Source organism: Lissotriton helveticus, chromosome 12, assembly GCF_964261635.1.
Source record: "Lissotriton helveticus chromosome 12, aLisHel1.1, whole genome shotgun sequence".
NCBI lineage: Eukaryota > Metazoa > Chordata > Amphibia > Caudata > Salamandridae > Lissotriton > Lissotriton helveticus.
This window is the reverse complement of record NC_136073.1, coordinates 235,732,811-235,752,759: the sequence shown is the minus strand read 5'-3', so window position 1 is coordinate 235,752,759 and position 19,949 is coordinate 235,732,811. Positions and strand designations below refer to the sequence as shown.

Here is a 19,949-nt window from a genome sequence, read left to right as displayed (position 1 = left end):
AAGAGAGGGTCACATGGCTAAAGAATCCCTGAGGTAAAGGAAGTGTGTGAGGAGGTCCCTTCTTCAGGAGGTAGAAATGATGCTTATCCAGAGGAGTGGGCTACCATTGGTGAGAAAAGAGTGAAAATTATGTTTGCCTCATGTTCCAAAATAACTATAATTTATGAGAGAGAGTCTTTGAGCTGATGTTTGTGGACAAGCAAAAGGTGAGAGCCATGGAGGTCAGATCAGGAAACATAGTGGATAGGGAGAAACCCATAAGATTGCAGGCTGCTTTGAGACAGCCATTGGTTTTGGTGACAGGGTCTTTGCGGAATAGGTGTGTGTATCAAGGAAAAGAGACAAAATGTTGGGGTGGCCACATCAGAGAGAACTTGGGGAATGGTGTAGCCCACTGCAAATCTGCAGGTTCAGATGAGGCAGGTTGAACTTGGTGGTAGTCTGCAGTTCTTTGGCTCTAGATGAGTGGTCCTTACTGCTTTGTGTTTAAAAGCAGTAGAGTGTATCCATGTGGGGGCATTTGGGTGTGGCCAAGATGAAAGACAGGATGCTTTGTGATTAGTGGTGGCCCTTGTTCGACCAAGTTGCAGAAAAGAGTGCGAGGGTTTTTTAGTGTAGCAACAGAGGCAAAGTGGTCAAGACTAGGGTCCATCCCATGTGACGATCTTTAGATAAATGACAGGAAGAGGTGGCATAAGATATTGAGGGTTCTCTGAAAGGGGAACAAGCCGCACCATACTTGGTGCTGGAGTACCTGTACTCTACCCTTTCATTCAAAGGTTGGGAGCACCACTACTAAGGGAGAGAACGCTAGGAAAGGCTGTGGCTTTGTCTTCAAACTTGTTCTCCAGGAGCATGATCAAGAATTGGGAATATCTGAAGGGCTCCATTTGTTGAACTTACTGAGTATATCTTCCATCCTGGACACACAGCTCTTGTCTTTTAAATGTTGACCTTTTGTCTTCCTAGTTCTTCTGTGAAATTATGTAATTGCGTCTATTTTATTTCAGTTTTTTTTGTTTCTTCTGTTATTTAAGATGGAAGATGTGTGGTGTGCTGGAACTTCCTTTCGCAGGGATTCCATGTAGAGCACGCGCTTGAACAGGGCGGGAGTACTGTTGGGCACTTGGGCTGGAGCTACAGCACAGGTGTCACTTAAAAATATTACCTCTGTGCCTTAGAATGTCTCCACACATGTTCTTGCACCACGATTCCCTTGAGATGTGCACATTCTAGAGAAATATAACTAGCAGAGCAAACCTGGCCATTTAAATAGGCCAATTTTCAGGTTCAGACCCCACAAAACAGTTTATTTCACTGACTGTAGCGACCCCGATACTGACCGGACCATGACAAGAGGACTAGCTCACACCAACACTAACCATAGGTATAGGAACTGTACACCCGCCTTGTTCAATATGAGCAGGTAAGACTCACATTTATTGACTTCCCAGTACTTCAGTGTGATGAACAGTAAATGAAAGGAAAGTGCAGAAAGAGTTTGACATAAATTCAAACATTTCTGGGGACTACAACAGAAGGGTGTGTACAGTATCATTGGGTAAAGGTGGGAATGCCATGAGTTCATTAAACCTTTCTGTGAGCTGTTTTCTCTTTTGTGAAACCTAACATTTAACCATTGTTGTTCCATTGCGATATGGACAGTCCGAAATGTGTATTTCATGGGCAGAGCGATAACATTCTGGAGCAGATAGAAGATTGCGATATAAGTTTGGAAAGGTTACCAGACTGCACTTAATATTGCACTTAAAGGGCATCTTCTCACCTTATGACTTTTTCTTTCTGCCTCAAAAGAACTGTGGAATCCTATTTATCTTACATTGCACAGAACCACAGGCCCACCTCCTACTGTGAAATGCACTGAGAAGGTGTAGAGAAACTTTGCTCATTATGGGAAAGAATGAGTGGCTGGAATCAAAGGTGGACCGCAGGATACGATTTTAACCAGGAAATAAAGGACCGAAAGGAAGTGCATTTGTCAGAGATGCCTTACTGAGAGAAAGAGAATGGATTTAAGTTTTTTTTTTCCCCTTAAAAAGTGGGTGGAGAGAAATATTTTGTTTAGTTCAGAAGGTAAATCATTCCAAAAATGAGAGGGCCTAATGGAGAATGCTTTCCCTTCATTGGACGTTTTATAATAATGTGGCTGAATTGAGGCTAAACAAAGGGTACTCTTTGACATGAATGTGGTGATCTAAGTCTTGAATTGAGGGACATTTCCATACAGTCATTTATGTACTAGACAAGGTTTTACTGTCATCTCTGGTCTGTTCAGAGCCAAGGTGGTTTGCCTAGGGTTGACTTTGCCTTGCTAAAGTGGGGGCCAAGGCCACCAATGTTTCTGCTTGGTTCTGGACTGTTTGAGGTCTTTGCTGTTGAAGTTATGATGTGCCCCGGTAAATATAATTGCAGTAATCTAGCCAAAATACTACTATTGCTGCTACCACAGATCTTCTGCCTTCTTCGGAGAGAGGTTGCAGAATAGGTATGGTCTTATGCCTGGACAAAGCACATGAAGAGGCAACAGCTGAGACCTGTGCGTCCATGGTAAAGTTGGCATCTAATCTGGTGCCTAAACCTTTTCCCAGAGAATCTGGGGAGTGGAAAGGGAAATGGGTTAGTTGGCCAAAGATGGTACCCCAATGTTGCTTCTTTGAAAATGCAACGGAAGTTGTCAGCCACCCTCTCCTCACTCCCTCGGTGCACTTTATACTCTTTATTTCTCTAAACCTTCATTCAATTAGGACTTTTGTCAGCATTGAGTTTCTTTGATGAAAAGATTGATGATTGATACTTAGACATTAGGATGGTAAGAATATAGACTCTGAAACTTCAGGCCGCATGTCTGTAATCCCTTTTGGGAAAGAGTAGACATTATGCTGTAGATGAATTAGTCACTATAGTTTCTGTAACTCATGATTAGACTTTTAGACTTTGAAGATAGTCGTAGACACTACTATGCCGAACCTAAGCACCTCCCCACCACTTTTGACTTTGGTATTGTTGCAGTGACTCAGTAGTGCCCTGGGCCCTGTGGAACCGGCCTCAGTGCAAATACTCTGACCCTTTAAAGGTATGTGTCTGATTCGCTCACCCACAATTTGCATAAGTCAACTTGCATATAAGTCCCTAGTATATGTTGCCACGGGTACAGAGAGCCTATAAGGTAAAGTTTCCCCCATGGACTGCTGCACTTATTGTGCCACCACAAGTGTGACAAAGCAAAGCAAGATTCACAGCCTGCCAATGCCGTGGGCAAGGCAGTTCTCCAACTGATAGCTCGCCTTTCCATTCAAAATAATGACAAAGTCCTGACCTCCCTTTTTACTATACATGTCACCCCTAAGGCAGGCCTATTGAGCCCTAAGGCAGGGTGCTATGTAGTAAAAAGTGGAACATGTGTTTTACATGTTTCTGCAGTGAAAGCCCCCAAATTGTTGTTTATACTGTAGAAAGACTAGTAGCCTCATTGGTGAGTTCAGGGCTACGCACTGACATCTCAGCAGTACTAACTTATGAATGAGACTACCAGTTCAGGGCTACGCACTGACATCTCAGCAGTACTAACTTATGAATGAGACTACTAAAGTTGGTACTTCAAGGTATCAAAAGAATTGTTGCATTAAACACGGTTTGACGCCTGGTTTGATGCCCAAGTCTAATTTAATGTAACTTTTAATCAAATGGCAACTTTAGAAAGTGGTATTCAAGAGCACTGACTGAGCGTGTTCCAAGGTGGCATGCCCTATATTTTGCCTTTAGCGTCACAAGAAGTTGAAATAAATCACATTTTGGAGTGCAGTCTACCAATTTTTTGTAAAAACTTTAGAAAGTTGCCATTCTGTTGCCCAAAGCTTTCCAGTGAGCTCTTATGTTTGTTGGCCACAAGACAGCCAAGTGCCCTCTGTGGGGAGGTGTGAATGACTCTCAGGAAGGCACATAAAAGGCCAGCTGTTGAAAGAGGTGTTACCTTTCACTGGCAGGAAAGCCGAACCGGGTGTGAGTCCCAAAGGTGAGCTTCAAAGGTCAAAGAGTGGACACTCATGAGAAGTGCTGCTCTTTTGTTCTGGTAGACAGGTTGGCATCAGGGACATAGAGGGGGAAACAGTTGACAAACCAATTTTCCCATGGGCTTGTAGGCCACAGGTAGCCATACCTCTAGTGTGGGCTACTGAGCTTCACACACTGACAGACAGTTTCTGTCATCTTGAGAGTGGGCAGAATATTGCATTCTGGGATCTCTACATGCCACACTTTGCAGGAAGTTGTAATCTGGCATGGATGGAACCTAGTAGCTGATTGGCTTGCAGTCGCCACATCTCCTAGGGGAGAGTTCTGGTCATAAAAATGACACATCTGGCACCCACACCGCAGAGCACATCTGCATTAAAGAGAGGACCAAAGAAGTGCTGCCCTGCTGGTCCCGGGACCTGGCAAAGAGAAGCTGCATTAAAAACTGGCCTGCACCTGCTGTTCCTTGAGCTAGCAAAGAGAGGACTGTGCCTGTGGTGCCCTTCTTGAGGAAAGTCTTCCCAAACAGAAGAATTGACTCCAAGAGTCAGTTGCCTGACTTCCTGTTCCAGCTACAAGGCCACAAAAGCTGAAGAAGTCTACCTTGCCAAGTTGTTAGCCACAATCACTTGACTGCCACTGACCATCGACGAGCAGCCTGAGAGACCGAGTCTCAAAACTCAAAGGTTGCCCCCGAATCTGCTGGAACAAGGAGAGTTGTCAGAGTGCAGTTTGGTCGCCTAAGAAAGACAGTAGCCTTAGTTACAGGGAAACCGCTGGTTTCGCAGTAACCTTAGACCAGTGCCAACTGTTTTTTGTCTGAACTTAAAGGGACATCGGCTCTTGTGGCCCAAGTTACCCCACCAGATCCATAGACTGAGGGGTGACCTCATGAAGAACCCCATTATCAGATCAGCATTCTTCAGCATCCTGTATCCTTTGCATCAGGACCAATCCATTGGGTGGTACTGGACTGAAGGCTACTTTGACTGCAAAGTAACTGTCTTGCCAAGCCGCATTGGCCTCTGTGACTCGCTCCCTGTTGGAGTTGGTTGCCAAGACCGAGCTGGAATCGTCCTACTCAACTGTACAAAAAGCTTTCAAAAGTTTTATAAGTAAGTACTAACTGCAGTAGTTGCCAATGCTTGTTTGCAATTTGAATGAAAAGCAGTGACTTACGATTTGCTTAATCATTTATATCTCTGGAACCCTCAGGTGGATTGTGTTCATTTTGGATATTCTGTGTGTCGCATTTCTTTTGTTATTCAAGTAATATGGTACTTCTAAATCCTTTGCGCTTGATCCTCTGACAAGCCCAACTTCTCAAAACCACAGCTAGCCAGGGTTGAGCTAAGGTTTTGCAAACAAACCTGGCTGGATCCTAGACAGATTTGTGAGTTTATTACACAGTAAGGTCGCACAACCACCCCATATAATAGGCTGCTTTCCTCCCACATAGTTACTGGATAACACTGTGTGATATATTCCTGATTCTTAAGAAATAGGTACTTACTTGTTTCTGTAAAAACAAGCAAAGTCGATAGGTTTGGCCTGTGATTATTTTTATGTACGTATTTGTGTTTTTTCCTCTTTCCCCAAGGCTGGGATGCCTTTTGGTCTTTTGGTTGAAGTTTCTGTAGCTAGGATTTTGTTTTACATGGTGGGGTAGCTAGCCCCACTCATAACCCTCCTCCTTATGCAGCTGGGCTTCGGACCGGCCATGACTGAGTTCCACCACTACCAACAAAATCCAGACCTTCGTTAATTCCTGTCTGAGGAAAATCCTCCAAATCCGCTGGCCAAACACCATCAGCAACAACGACCTATGGCAGCAGACTTTCCAACTCCCTGCTCATGAAGAAATCATGAAAAGATGCTGGGCTGGAAAAGTCACACCCTCCACAAGCTTGCATCAAACATCACCAACCAAGCCCTCACCTGGAATCTTCAAGAGAACATGAAAAGAGGAAGGCCAAGAAACACCTGGCAAGGAGGTGGGTTACACCTGGAGTCAGATTGAAAAAAAAGCCCAGGACAGAGATGGCTGGAGAGTCCTGGTTGATGGCCTATACCCCAGGAGGGGTAGTAGCCATTAATAACAAAGGGATGTACGTTGTTACAACGCATGCTTTTACCACCATGCATTTACAATGCAGGTTTTTCAACGCAAGTCGTTACAACGACTTGCGTTGGGGGGTGCTGGATAGTGAATAGTTTAATTTACTATTCCAACTCCAGTCCCCGTGGAGATTAGGGAAGGTGTTAGATAGTAAATTAAACTATTACCTATCCTAGAGCGCCCCCCAGCGCAATTCGTTGTAATGACTTGCGTTGAAAAACCTGCGTTGTAAAGGCACTGTGTGGTAAAAGTTGCGTCGTAAAGGATGTTTCCCATAACAAAGTGTTCGTTTTTTTGCAAACATATGCAATCGGAATTAAAAGTGTGAAAATACTAAAGTAATAAAAATGTTAAAATATCTAATGGGGGTGTGCATATATTGTGCATTACATGGTGGAGTGCAAAAATAATTACATGGAAAATTACCCATTTGAAAAATAAATGACACTAAAGTGGACTACTTTCTAGAGGGATGAACACATATCCAAGAACAAAATACCTCCACTCACAGAAAAAAAGCCAGTAGCTGAGTGGCCGAACCCACTTTAACATGTCCTAGGCTGTGGTGGCTGGAAGCAAAATGTGAATGACACTTTATGAGACCAATGGGTGAAGCGGTCAGACCAAAGGCCTCTCTTTACATTTGTATCTGTATGTATTTTTACATTTTTGTATTTTTTTTTTTAAAAAACACGAGGCTGGCGAAACAGCTAAAACTGTCTCAAGACTAGACCTAAAGATTTGGAGAAAAAAAGGAATGCAATGAAATAAGGTCTATGGTCATCAAATTATTTAAAAGGAATGAAATGCTTGAGTTACCAGTAAGAACTGGGTTGGTTCTCCTCATTGTAATGAATGGCGTAAAGAGTCTTGCGTAAATTACCCATTAGAGTGAGAACTGATGGCCATCATTCGCAAGCGCCAAACTAGTGCTATACATAGAGGTCGCTTATGGCTTGTGAAAGCTTACCTTTATAAGCTCTTTGATTTCCCATTTTTGAGCTTTGTTGCTTGAGTTTCATTTTAAATTCACATTGGATAAACTCTCATAGATGGACACTCTGTATTTATTTGACTGTAACACTATACATGAATTAATACCCAGATTGCTGGAACCGGGGTCGCATGAAAAGTTCAATTTATCTCTTGGGGACAAAAAATGAATCTAATAAGGTTTTTCCTATGTCTTTCCTTCAGCCGCTGCTAGTAAATTGCTCTGATTCTGGCAAACAGAAGCAGGTTGCACCCTGGTGAGGTTCTTCTAACTGTGTGACTCACCCAGTGCCCATAGAAGTGGCACATAACTATCAAATTCAAGATCTAGCAATTCAGGAAATACCTCAGGAGGGGGAAAAAGCAATGTCCTTCTTTTATTTTCAGTATTCTAATACCATTCAGGTAGATTTGCAGTTATGCAACCAATCACAGGCATATTTTTGGTCATCATCTAGATTAGAGGTGGCAAATCATTAGGAAGTATCCTAATTGTTTCAAGTAAACTTGCATCGCCCCTTTCGAAAATTTGTATTCAGTTAGTTTCCTTTTTTACTTGGCCCAGCATGTTTAATCTACTTCTATTAATTTGGGCAACTGGTCGCTTTCCAGAGGATCCAGGCTAGCACAGCTCAACCAGCCACCTCCTCTTGCATAACTGTATCCTCTTGACTCTCTCTGCCTTAAGGTTTTGGCATGAGGATTTTCCACCAAACCAAAGTAGGCATGGGAATATAGTTTCTGCATGGAGCTAAGGTAGGTTTCACCTGTTCAACACTGCTTGCTGTCTGATCATGTGTAGTCCATGCTGGTGCGAGTTTTATGTTTGTCCATTTCTGTACAGGAAAGTCTTAATGATATTAACAACGCTTACATCATGTATTATTATAATAGAGACGCTTCCCACATATTTTGTGTGAATGGTAAACACAGTTTTGAACCATTGGTAGGTGTAGTGACCTTCTGAACGTCCAGCTGAAATGGATCATTGTGTAGATGTTCTACCTCTCAGGATTCTAAGGATGTTGTGGTTTGCCAAAGACCGCGTACAGTTATACAACTGAGGCACTGGGTGTTTCCTTAATGTGTACAGGGATCATACACAGAGCTTTGAATGCTCAGCTCACTGTCCTCAGCCAATCGGTGATAGGTAGAGAGAATTCAGATCTCTTTGTTCTGTGCTCTGTCTGACATGTTCCTGCTCTGATTCCTTCTGTTTCGCTTTACAGATGGGATGGGGAGACCTTGGTGTGTACGGCCAACCTGCCCAGGAGACGCCCAATTTGGACCGAATGGCAGCAGAGGGGATGGTGTTCACAGACTTCTACACAGCCAATCCACTGTGCTCTCCATGTAAGCCAACTAACATTCCCATTGAATGTGGGTGATCGATTTAAGATGTTTAACATGATGTCCTAAAAGTAGTGTTTGTAAACAAATAAACCCAAGATTGGCAAATACACACATTGATGCAGAACAACACACTTTGAGGCATGCATGCACAGACAGACCAAAATGTCCACAAGCACTCTTATAGACAAACCAACAAGCAGGAGGACCCAAATGCAAACACAAACAACACACCTGCAGGCACCCTTGTGCACATACAACCCAAAGACACGTGTACCTTAAAACACCCAGGCACTCACAGGCAGGGCAAAAATAACATTAATATACTCTAGGGAGGATGGAGTGTGTATGTATGTGCTTGTGTGTGTGTATATCAATGTATTTAAGCATGTAAGTGGGTACATGGTCGGATGTGTTTTAGGATACACACGGATCAATTAGATGTATAGCAATTAAAAAACATACATTTGCGGCTTAATATATTGGCAATTTCACTTGTTTTTGTTTTGCTGCTTTCAAGGAATTGTAATGATTTTCCTATGTTACCATTTTGCTACAGTCTATAATGTGGCCGCACTTTCAAACTGCAGGTTAGAAAAGCTCTTAATTTGAGAAAACAGTTGATGTAAAAATAGGAATGGCATAATTTCAAGTAGAACAGAAAACAAAAAGCACATACTGCTCTTCATCTAGACAGGCGGGCTCTGAAATGCACTAACAGTTCACAGAAATGTCTGATCCCCAATAATAAATGTCTGATCTCCAACATTGAAAAAAACCCAGGACAGGCGTTTCATTAAAATGATGCCCCAATAACATAAGTGCTTTCCATACTAATGTTGCAGCACATGGATTCCACACATCATCATGCCCTTCCTTGCCAAGAACCATCCGGAAAATTAAAGTTTTTGCCCTGACGCTCCTATTCCATTCTTGTTGGATGGGAAACACATCAGCCAAGTATGCCACTAAGGCACAATAAAAGCCAGGTTACTGAAATTGCAGCTGGTGTTTATCCCAGCCACTCTGCCCCACGGAAAGTCTAATTTGATAGGATTGACATGTGACTTGCAGAGGAAATTAGCTGCACAGGTTAAATCCTGGGTTGTGCGTAAAGTACAGAGATAGACGTCCAATACAAGTTCCCTTATAGTATGCAGTTAGTAGAGAATCACAAAATACCTATCTGTCAGTTGATTCATTGTCCCTTTTCCTACAATGGCGGAGGCTCTGGGAATAAGGCGATGGAGGGCCATGACAATACCGCTGGAGGCCTCTTTGGTGACCATGGAAGAGGGATCATCAGACACTGGTGAAGTTTTGCTATGAATGGCTAAGTTACTCTACACCCTTAAACTCTTCCTTGCAATTACCATTGAAAGAAGCCCTTTTGTGGCCGCTACGGGATAGATCCGTGTCCACTACCAGTTTCTGTGCTGCTTCGCTACCCATTGGTCCTCGAAGCATCTCGATGGATAGCTCTGTTCTGTCCACATCCCTTGTGTCCGTATCTGGAGATGTCACCACTCTTCTTCCAGTAGAGCTGAGCAGGTCCTAGCTCCCTCCCCCGCTGACATCTACAGCTACTTCTTCCTTACTTCCCACACTCTTGTGCCTTTTTAATCAGTTGTCTCTGCCCTTGCCGCCCTGCTCCTACTGGCTCTCAAGCAAGGCGGTTCGAGATCCATAGTATTTCTTATCTTGTGTTCCCCATGCTTTCTTTGTGTAGTCTCTTGTTCTCTGTAAACTTGTTCTGATGCTAAGTCGCCAAGTTTTCTTGTGAATATAATACACAAATCTGCCCATGAATGCTGCCCCATGTCCTTGCTTCTTTGCCCACAGCCAGAGCATCCCTCCTGACCGGCCGCCTCCCCATCAGGAATGGCTTCTACACAACAAACGCGCATGCCCGAAATGGTAAGACAGCTTTACGACTTCTCTGTTGTTAACACTGTTCAGTAGCTGGTTGGGATTCAGAATGCAAAAGGTCCACCAAGGCTCAGTCAGTTTCAGTCCTTCATTTGTGCCGATGGTTGAGGTGGTGAGCTCTGGCACTTTTGGGCCAGCGGAGGACTTATTTTTCATCATCAGACTTTGACCCAGGCAAGGATAGAGAAAGGCAGAAAGAGATGAGGGAGAAAAAGATAGAAAAAACTGTGGCAGGGGGACAAAGGGATGGAAAAGAACCTGCAAGAGTAAGATGAAGAGACATCTAGTCTAGAATGGTGGAAGAAAGAGGCACAAACTGTAATCATGACTAGGCAGCCTTGGGATTCGCCAATCGGTCGTCAGACGAAAGGCTCCTGAGAAAAACGATGGGCCCTTGCACTTTTGGGTTTAACAAATGAAGCGTTGGAAGTGGGTTTAATATATACCGAAATGTCTTTTAAGATAGGTCACACTAGATAAACGGACTTCTCCCTTTATGACCTCTGTTGAGGGCTCAGGCATGGGTATGTTTTGCAACCCTCTTAAATGTTCAGTGGCACAAGAATGCTCTCCTATGAATGTATAATGATGAGAATGGTACAAGTGTCCTGACTATATTTACTCTGTGCAGAGTGTATGAGTATGTTAAACATGGTATTCGTCTACCATATTAGTCTACAGCCACCAGGAGGCCACATAGCAGCAATTCTTTGGTTTGTAAGGAGACATACACGTTTTTTTTTCTCAAAGAACACCTGGTAAAAGCAGCATTGCACAGTCACACTTTGATTCTGTATACCCACAAGCAACTTGCAAGATCGTTTGTTAAACCTCAGTACTTGTGCTGTGAAGTAGCAACAATGATTACCTGAAAAGCCATGTTATCTGGGTCATGCCATTTTGAGTCAAATGTGCCTTTTATTTCTGATGCAGCAAAAGGAGGACCCTTTTCAAATTCAAGGTACATATATATGTAGTGATGAAGGTGTATACATGTAGCCCTCCAAGACTCATCCAATACCTCATCTTTCCCCCTAATCCTCTTCTAGAGGCTCTCCCCCAGTCTCTCCTTTACTGATCCCAAACCTCCTGCTATGATCTCCCAAAAACCCACGTTCTAGCCCCTTCCGCTTCAATCCCTCCACCATCCTTTGCAATCCAACTAACAGACTCATATGTCCACCGCTCAAATTAATTTCATATTTCCTTATACTAATGCACCACTAATCCTTTTTGGCTTCCAGAGTAGCGTGATACTCGCCAAAAAGCACTTTGACGCCTCGTCAGGGGTAGCAAGCGCTATATAAATACAATTATAGTAAAATACATTGATACTGATGTTGTCTCACACATTTCTAAAGTAACGCTTTTATGATATAAATCAATTTTCAACGTTTTTTCTAGCCACCAGTAGCAGTGTTTATTGATGTTTGATAACGTTGTGCAAGAAGGCTTGGGATTAGTCCAGCGCCCACGCATCCTTTTGTTATCACCAAAGTGAGGCAATTGTCACTAACAGTGATGCAGAAGGGGCTGGTAATGTGAAGGCCTTAGCTAGGGTATCCTTCAAGAGGAATTCTGGAGCCTGCACCTCTAGTGGCGACGTGGCATTCATGTACCTACTCCCTTTAATTTGACCGTCAAGAAGCATTTCTGAGAATGAGGGGTGTCGGGAGCCGCTTTACGGGAAATTACACTTAAAACATATTGGGCATATTTGCCATCAACTCTTATGCATGAGCATCCTGATGGAAAAGGCAGGTGGAAACACGGACCATAGAAAGGTACTATTGGTTAGTAAGGTTTCTTTACCCAACATAACACCAATCGGGATATTACATTTTCCAATATAGTACCGACCTGTAAGCCACTCCCAGTGTAACAACTTTGGGAAACACCCTATAAAGTGAAGCTACTGTATTGCTGCTGGACAGAAGACTGCTTCCCTGTAATGGGCTCCTAGACCTCTCAACTCTGAGCTCCTGCTCTTCTGATTTTGCAGAGTGGAACTGTTGCTCGACACCCATTGAGTCAACCATACAATGAAAACGTGTGACCTGCAGAAGCTTTGCACACAAAGAACCAGGCACAAGATATCCACTGAGTTTCGGCCTCTGAACATTCTTCTGCCTGGATCTTTTTCATCACCCCAAGAGCTAGCCACACACTTCTCCACCAAGTAAATCTGAGGTTGAGGGGTCCCCAATAGCCACTGATGCCTGCAGCGGGTACCTGCCTGAGCAACACTTTCCTGAAAAGGTGAAAGTAGCTTTTATTTTTGTTTCCAACCACCCCTCCTAGGTCAACAACCGCATTAAATTTCAGTGTATGCTGTTCATTGATATTCACATTTTTAAAAGGCTTTTTAGCCTCCCACAAATGTAATATGCACCCAATTACTCCAATTATAGCAGAATCCCATTTTGACCATGTAGTATTGCATTGGCAAAGAGGAGTCATTAGCGGATCTCATGACTATGAGATCCGACAGTGATACACATAGCTCTCGTGTATTCCTAACCTGCTGTGCCACGTCTCGCCTTTAGTGACATGGGTTTGCAGAAGCTGCAAAGACTTCATTATTAAGCTCCTTTTGCTCTACTTAGGGATATTCCTGTTTATGGAACAAAAGAGGGCCCCTGGAGAAAATAGAATAAAGGAGATGGAAGCAGGGGAAACTAGCTAAGAACCGAGATGTTTTGCTGTTGAGGTTGGACAAGTTCCCATTTGTGCAGGCAGCAGACCATAGACCATCACCCCCAAGACAAGAACGCCAAAGAACCGAGGGTCAGTCCAATACCCCTCATCATGCACATCTGCTGGCTCCTCAGCTGCAAGATACCTGGGACCAGGTTGTCTTGATGGGCATGGGAGGCCGAGTCTAGAAGCTGACAGCGAAGGATTCGTGGTGATGATGTCAGAGGAGCTGCTGAATTAATAAAGTAATTAATTACTTAATTTTAAAAACATGGATGGAGAAACTCAAGTATGTTTGTGGAGAGAATGTGTTTACCAGGCTCTGGGAGAGGGTTGTAGAGGAAGGCAGTCTTAAACATAAAGTGTTTTATTTTTATTTTATTTGAACTGTTCTTTGTTTTTTTCCTACACAGCTTACACTCCCCAGGAGGTAATGGGGGGCATTCCTGATTCAGAGATCCTGCTTCCTGAGTTGCTGAAAAAAGCAAACTATGTCAATAAAATCGTTGGCAAATGGTAAATCCGGCATATTGTCTGGTCTATAAAGTGCAGATTCAGAATAGATTCAATTCCCACTCCAGATTCGTGTTTGTCGATTAAGTTGTTTTTTAAACACAAAGCCCTACACGCTGTAAGTTTTCATCTCACACCCATTCAACTCTTACTTTTCTCTCCCTCGATTTTTTTTCCCCTTAATTTTGCTGTTCCGTCAGCGCCTTTTCTTGCTTATATATCAAAACAATTAAGCATTTTTTAATTCTCAACAAACCTGTAAGGGGTCATTGAAAAGCCAAGAAGATACAAGCAAGCCGGCCTGCTACTAAAGTGAATTTAATTTAGTTTATTTAATTCCTTTTTTTTGTAAAGTGCTACTATCTACCCTAGGGTGGCTACAGGGGGCCTTTGGGGGTAATGGTACATTAGTGGGTGTTTCAAGTTGCAGTATGTTAATTTTGCTGCAGTCGGTGTGCAAGAGCCAGATGTTCATCCTACAGCGATGGATGGAACCAGGAGAATACCCTGACTGGAGGGCAAAGTCTTGGAAATACTAGAGTTCTGAGAGTGAAGCTGTAGGAGGGAAGCTGCTCTTAGAAGTCTGACAGGCATGGCATAGAAATTTAGAGCCTACATACATAATGACATACATATAGGCCAGTTACTAGTAATGATCTCCATATTCAGCTTCAAATCATTCTAGTTTTTTGTGTGACTCCTCAGGGTAAAAACAAAGGTGAAGCTTTGGGATTTATTAAAATAAAGCAAGCACAAGTGTTCAACCCAGACCTGCAAGTGGGGTGAGTGTCTGAAAAGTTTCAGCGCTCCGTCCCTCATCTCTTTGTGTTTGCTTTGTTCGCCCTAAGTTGGCAAGGTAGGCCCTGGCTTGGCAGTTCGGGCTGGACTGTTCCCATGAGGCACAGGGTCAAGACTGATTTGCATATGGCTGGGTCTGAACTGTGGTGGCAAAGTGAGCTAAAGAACGATGATGGGTTCAACTCCGATCTGTGACTGGGAGTGAGGGTCTGAAAAGTTTCAGTGCTCCGTCCATCATCTCCTTGTGTTTGCCTTTTAAAATAAGCCAAGTGGTGTAGCGAGCTTAAAAAACATTTTGGATTGCTTAAGAAAAATAGGCAGACAGCACTTACCAATTACAGCACTTGCCATGGGGAGGGAAACAAGGCACTTTTGTGCCTCTTTAATGAGGCAACTTATTTTCAGGATGGGAGATCAGGTAAAGGTGAGGATGGGTTTGTTCCCCATATACACCCCCACCTCCCGATGCTTCTGACCGGCTATAGCCAATAAATACTAGCATCTAGTAAAGTCCAACAGATTTGTAAATGATTAAAACCTCTATAAATAATCACTACTGAAATTCATAACCTGTAAATTTGTCACATGCATTGTGTGGTGGTTGGTCAGAAGATCTGATTGAATGTTCTATTCACTGGGTTGAAGGACCCAACAAAAATCTGAAAGGCACCATGCTTGGGCATCCATAGGTACATTAAATAATGTCTTTTCAATCATGAGGTAAAGTTCCTTCTACCTTCCTCTATGTTCTCGCCATCTTTATTGCCTCAATGTGCTGCACTTGTGTTTTTTATATAGTATGTTCTACTTTCTCTAACTTATTTCATATGTATCATTGTTTAAATGGTGCTCTGTTTGCTATGTGGGTTTCTTTTGTTTAGCTTCTGCTCCTCTTATATCCTCATCCCTCTTCAATCGGTTTGCATTTCTATGACGGATGTATGACGGAACCACACTTGCCATTACCACGCATTCCTTTACAACATATATGCCTTTACCTCACATTTCTTTAAAATGCAATTCTTTTACCATGCATGCCTTTACAACGAAAATATAAGTATTTATCTGTTAAGTAAAATATGTATGTGTGTGTGTGTGTGTGTGTGTGTGTGTGCGTGTGTGTGTGTGTATATATATATATATATTTATCAACCCCTAAACTCATCCACCTCTACCCCTAAATATACCCTCACCACCCAATACCCCTACACACCTGAAAAATAACCAGAGGGCATGTCATTTTTTTGTGTTACTTGGGCAAGAAGCAAGTGTCACTGACACAAAAGCTTCTCTAGGAAAATTTTCTGGCAATGGATCCTTTGCAAAGTATTGTAGCTTAGTCTTCCTGGAGTACACATGTGGCTGCTCCTGATCCTAACCAAAGGGAGTTCAGGTACAGTGTGCATCAGCTAAAGAGGTCGGGCGTGTCACATGATAAACAGACGTAGAACCAGCCTTGAGCTGAGTAGCCGTTCTGTCACTGAACCTGCTGTCCTCTGTGTTGATTTTGATTGTTCTTCCAATCTGATGTTGTTTAAAGCAAACATCCGCTAAATATGTCTGCATGCATTATTGATGGAACAGGATCTTGTATACCTTCTCACCCAACTTTGATGGTTGTGGACTCACTTGTTTAAGTTTGACTGTATTATCCTAGCTACCTATTGTCTGTGAATATAAAGAGCTACAAGAAGGTGAGAGACGTTAGAATAGCAGAATGGTCACAAGGTTAAAGATCACCTCACTAGGATTCTAGCATAATTATGAAACGTTATCGGTGAGTTTTATTGCCTCTTGACAGAATTATCAGGATCATCATCCTTCAGTATTACTGTCATGTCACTTTTCGAATTGATTAAGACATGTAGGCAGTTTGGTTGGTTGTCATAATGTGTGAGGATGGGTTTAGGAATGTTGTACTGTGACTGGCTTGAATTTCACCTTGTCCTTAGGAAGTATCAGCTCTGACATTTCCATCCTTTGGCTTCTCTCAGTGAGTCTCCATGAGTGAAAGAGATACATCCAGGCATGGGTTGCGAGCTACACCCAACCTGACTTGGCCAAGTCAGACCAAAATGCGGCTGTGGTTTGTTCTGTTTCTGTGAACCTGAAATTTTTATTCTGGCTAGTAATTCGGTCATAACTGCTCTAATGGGTAGGGGTTTGCATATTCGTTGGTCCTCTTTTGTAACGGTATGGTTGCGGAGTCAAATTTTAAAGCTTGTCTAAAGTAGCTAAGAAGTATTTGTTTAAGCATTTCCTTCACTTTGTGGTTGTCTTATTAAATTCCACTATGTTATTTGAATTCCAAGACCAGTAACTACTATGACATGCATTTATCATTGACAACTTGGTTAGAGAGAGAGAGAGAGAGAGAGACTGAGACTGAGACTCAGACTCAGACTGAGACTCACATAGTTTATGGTGATGACTTGCGGTGAGTAATTGGATTTCCCTGGAAGGTCTTGAGTAATTCTGTTGGTGGAAAACCCCTCCCTGTTACCCATTCTTACCATACACTGCAGGCACTTGAGTAAGAAAGGCCTTCTGTACTCATTGAGTTAACAGCCCCCTGCCCTCCACTCAAGACTCACTCCATAACTCTTTCACATCCCTTCCTCGGGTGTCCTTACTCAATGTCACACTCTGGTACTAACCACCATTTCTGTTTCAGGCACCTGGGGCACCGCCCTCAATACCATCCCCTGAGGCATGGATTCTACGAATGGTTTGGTTCACCCAACTGTCATTTTGGACCCTACGACAACAAGGAGACTCCCAACCTTCCCTTGTACCGCAATATGGACATGATTGGCAGGTTTGCATACAGCCTACACCTTAGCAGTACCATTTCTTTAGAAATATTTGACATATCAACTTTGGCCCTCCCAGATATATCTCACTCATGGCTTTGATTTGCACGAAAGCTCTGCCACCCAGTTGCCCAGCACCACCTTCCAAGTGGCAACCCGTCCTATTATGGGACATATGATATACAGATAAGCTCAGCACACATGTGCATGTTTGATGACCATGCCAAAATACCCCAGACACATCTCCCTCCGGAGCATCATTGACAGATGAGCTTAACACCCGCCAACCACATAAAGCGCTTGAGCATTTTGACAGGTACAGATTCGGCACATCCATGCTTCACCGCACCCATACACACAACCAAACACACACAGTGTAAGAACTGAAGTGTTTTGGTGCCTGATCTGTCTAAACTCTGATAAAATGGTTTGTTGTAGTAGCCTGTAATTTATTTCAAAATTATTGTGTTAAAGCCTCGAATTTAGTTGCAGGTCTTTGCATAAAAATAAAGATGTATATTTGAAGCATGAAGGCTCCTGTGAGTAGTAGTTGTTTACTCCTATTTACTCTGCTGTTTTGAAGGTATTATGAAGATTTTCCAATTGATCTCAAGACCGGCGAGTCCAACCTAACCCAGCTCTACCTCAAGGTATGCACCACAGCTGTAATTCTGTCCATTTTCTCTTTACCCTCTCATCTGATCACAGTGTGTGTCATCCCCTCTATCCCAGTCTCTTTCTTTCAGGCAGCTGGTTCCTGTCAGATAGTATATGTAGGCTGCTGAGTTGGGAGGCAGAAAAAGGATCCAGTTTGTGGGTTATAAATACAAATCCCCTCCACTCCCGGCATTATTTACTGTTACCCTCTAGTGGAAGAGCAACTCAAGATGATAGGAGGCACTCTGGTATCTTCCTATGGATAGTTAACTGATGACATGTGCTTTGCCACGTACATCGGATGGCTGTAACCATACTCTCTCCTGCGCGCACTTAGGTCTTGTAAGGTCACCCCATCACCTATTCTAACCGTTCGAAATCTAAATGGCCATTCTTTTTTGAGTTCTCAATATCAGTCATTAACCTGTTTCTAAGCAATCCAAATTTCTTGCCACAAAAGGGAGCTGAAGCAACCGGAATTATTGATTTTCTTTTTTCCCCAGAATAAGATCATTTGGTCAAGTGCGAAAGATGGAATTAGAACCCAATCCTCCTTTTTGCATGATCAAATATTTTGTTGCTGAACCATGTCTCCCAACTCTCAGGATTTCTTCGGTGTTGAAGTAGTTGGGAATTTCATGATTGTATTTACTTCATGGCTATTTTTTCCCTCAATAAAGCTATCCCTTCTTCCCCTCCAATCAAATGCAGCATTCGGTGTGTCAATGGTGGTTATTTGCATAACACATAAAAGCACCAACAGTTAGCCGCTAGGACCAGAAATTGTGGTCAAATGGGCAGGCTGGGATTAGAATTCAGGTCACTAACTTCAACAGATTTATAAAAAGCCCAGGATTGGAACGACCGTTTGCTTCTTTCACACTATTGGTCAGGTAACCATTCCTGTGGAAGTTCTGCACAGAATATGTGTTCTTGTTTTTCCAATACTGAAAGGCAAGTGTTTAGAAACAAAAACAAAGTTTTGAGCAGTATCTTGAACCTCAAATGGTTGTAAGTTGGACACATTAAATGGTTGCTATTTTTAGTTGCAAAAATGTATGGAGGAGACAAAACAAAACTTACCTGCCTAACGCCGCCACCGCCAGGAGTCAATCTAAGGCAGCCAGGCACCTGGAAGCACGCCGCCACCGCCAAGAGTCACCTTGCAGCAGACTACACGCGCCGCCGCTCCGGGACCACAATTCCCGGCAGGCCACGCGGCGGCGCGCCTTGTGACACCGCGAGGGCGCCAGGAGGCGCACATAAGCGCCACAGGAGCCGGCGGAGCGGGGGAGACAAAACAAAACGTACCTGCCTAACTCCGCCACCGCCAGGAGTCAATCTAAGGCAGCCAGGCACCTGGAAGCACGCCGCCACCGCCAAGAGTCACCTTGCAGCAGACTACACGCGCCGCCGCTCCGGGACCACAATTCCCGGCAGGCCACGCGGCGGCGCGCCTTGTGACACCGCGAGGGCGCCAGGAGGCGCACATAAGCGCCACAGGAGCCGGCAGAGCGGGGGAGACAAAACAAAACTTACCTGCCTAACGCCGCCAACGCCAGGAGTCAATCTAAGGCAGCCAGGCACCTGGAAGCACGCCGCCACCGCCAAGAGTCACCTTGCAGCAGACTACACGCGCCGCCGCTCCGGGACCACAATTCCCGGCAGGCCACGCGGCGGCGCGCCTTGTGACACCGCGAGGGCGCCAGGAGGCCCACATAAGCGCCACAGGAGCCGGCGGAGCGGGGGAGACAAAACAAAACTTACCTGCCTAACGCCGCCACCGCCAGGAGTCAATCTAAGGCAGCCAGGCACCTGGAAGCACGCCGCCACCACCAAGAGTCACCTTGCAGCAGACTACACGCGCCGCCGCTCCGGGACCACAATTCCCGGCAGGCCACGCGGCGGCGCGCCTTGTGACACCGTGAGGGCGCCAGGAGGCGCACATAAGCGCCACAGGAGCCGGCGGAGCGGGGGAGACAAAACAAAACTTACCTGCCTAACGCCGCCACCGCCAGGAGTCAATCTAAGGCAGCCAGGCACCTGGA

At 44.0% G+C, this 19,949-nt stretch overlaps 1 protein-coding gene across 1 annotated transcript in view; it reads left to right on the top strand.

Annotated features, from left to right (window-relative positions):
• Positions 1 to 19,949, top strand: part of GALNS (galactosamine (N-acetyl)-6-sulfatase) — a 188,958-nt gene that overhangs the window by 39,154 nt on the left and 129,855 nt on the right. Inside the window, exons 2-6 of the mRNA XM_078669899.1 lie at positions 8,374 to 8,497; positions 10,337 to 10,411; positions 13,534 to 13,636; positions 17,106 to 17,249; positions 17,828 to 17,894. Of these exons, the coding sequence (XP_078526025.1) occupies positions 8,374 to 8,497; positions 10,337 to 10,411; positions 13,534 to 13,636; positions 17,106 to 17,249; positions 17,828 to 17,894 (513 nt within the window). The remainder of the gene's footprint in view (positions 1 to 8,373; positions 8,498 to 10,336; positions 10,412 to 13,533; positions 13,637 to 17,105; positions 17,250 to 17,827; positions 17,895 to 19,949) is intronic.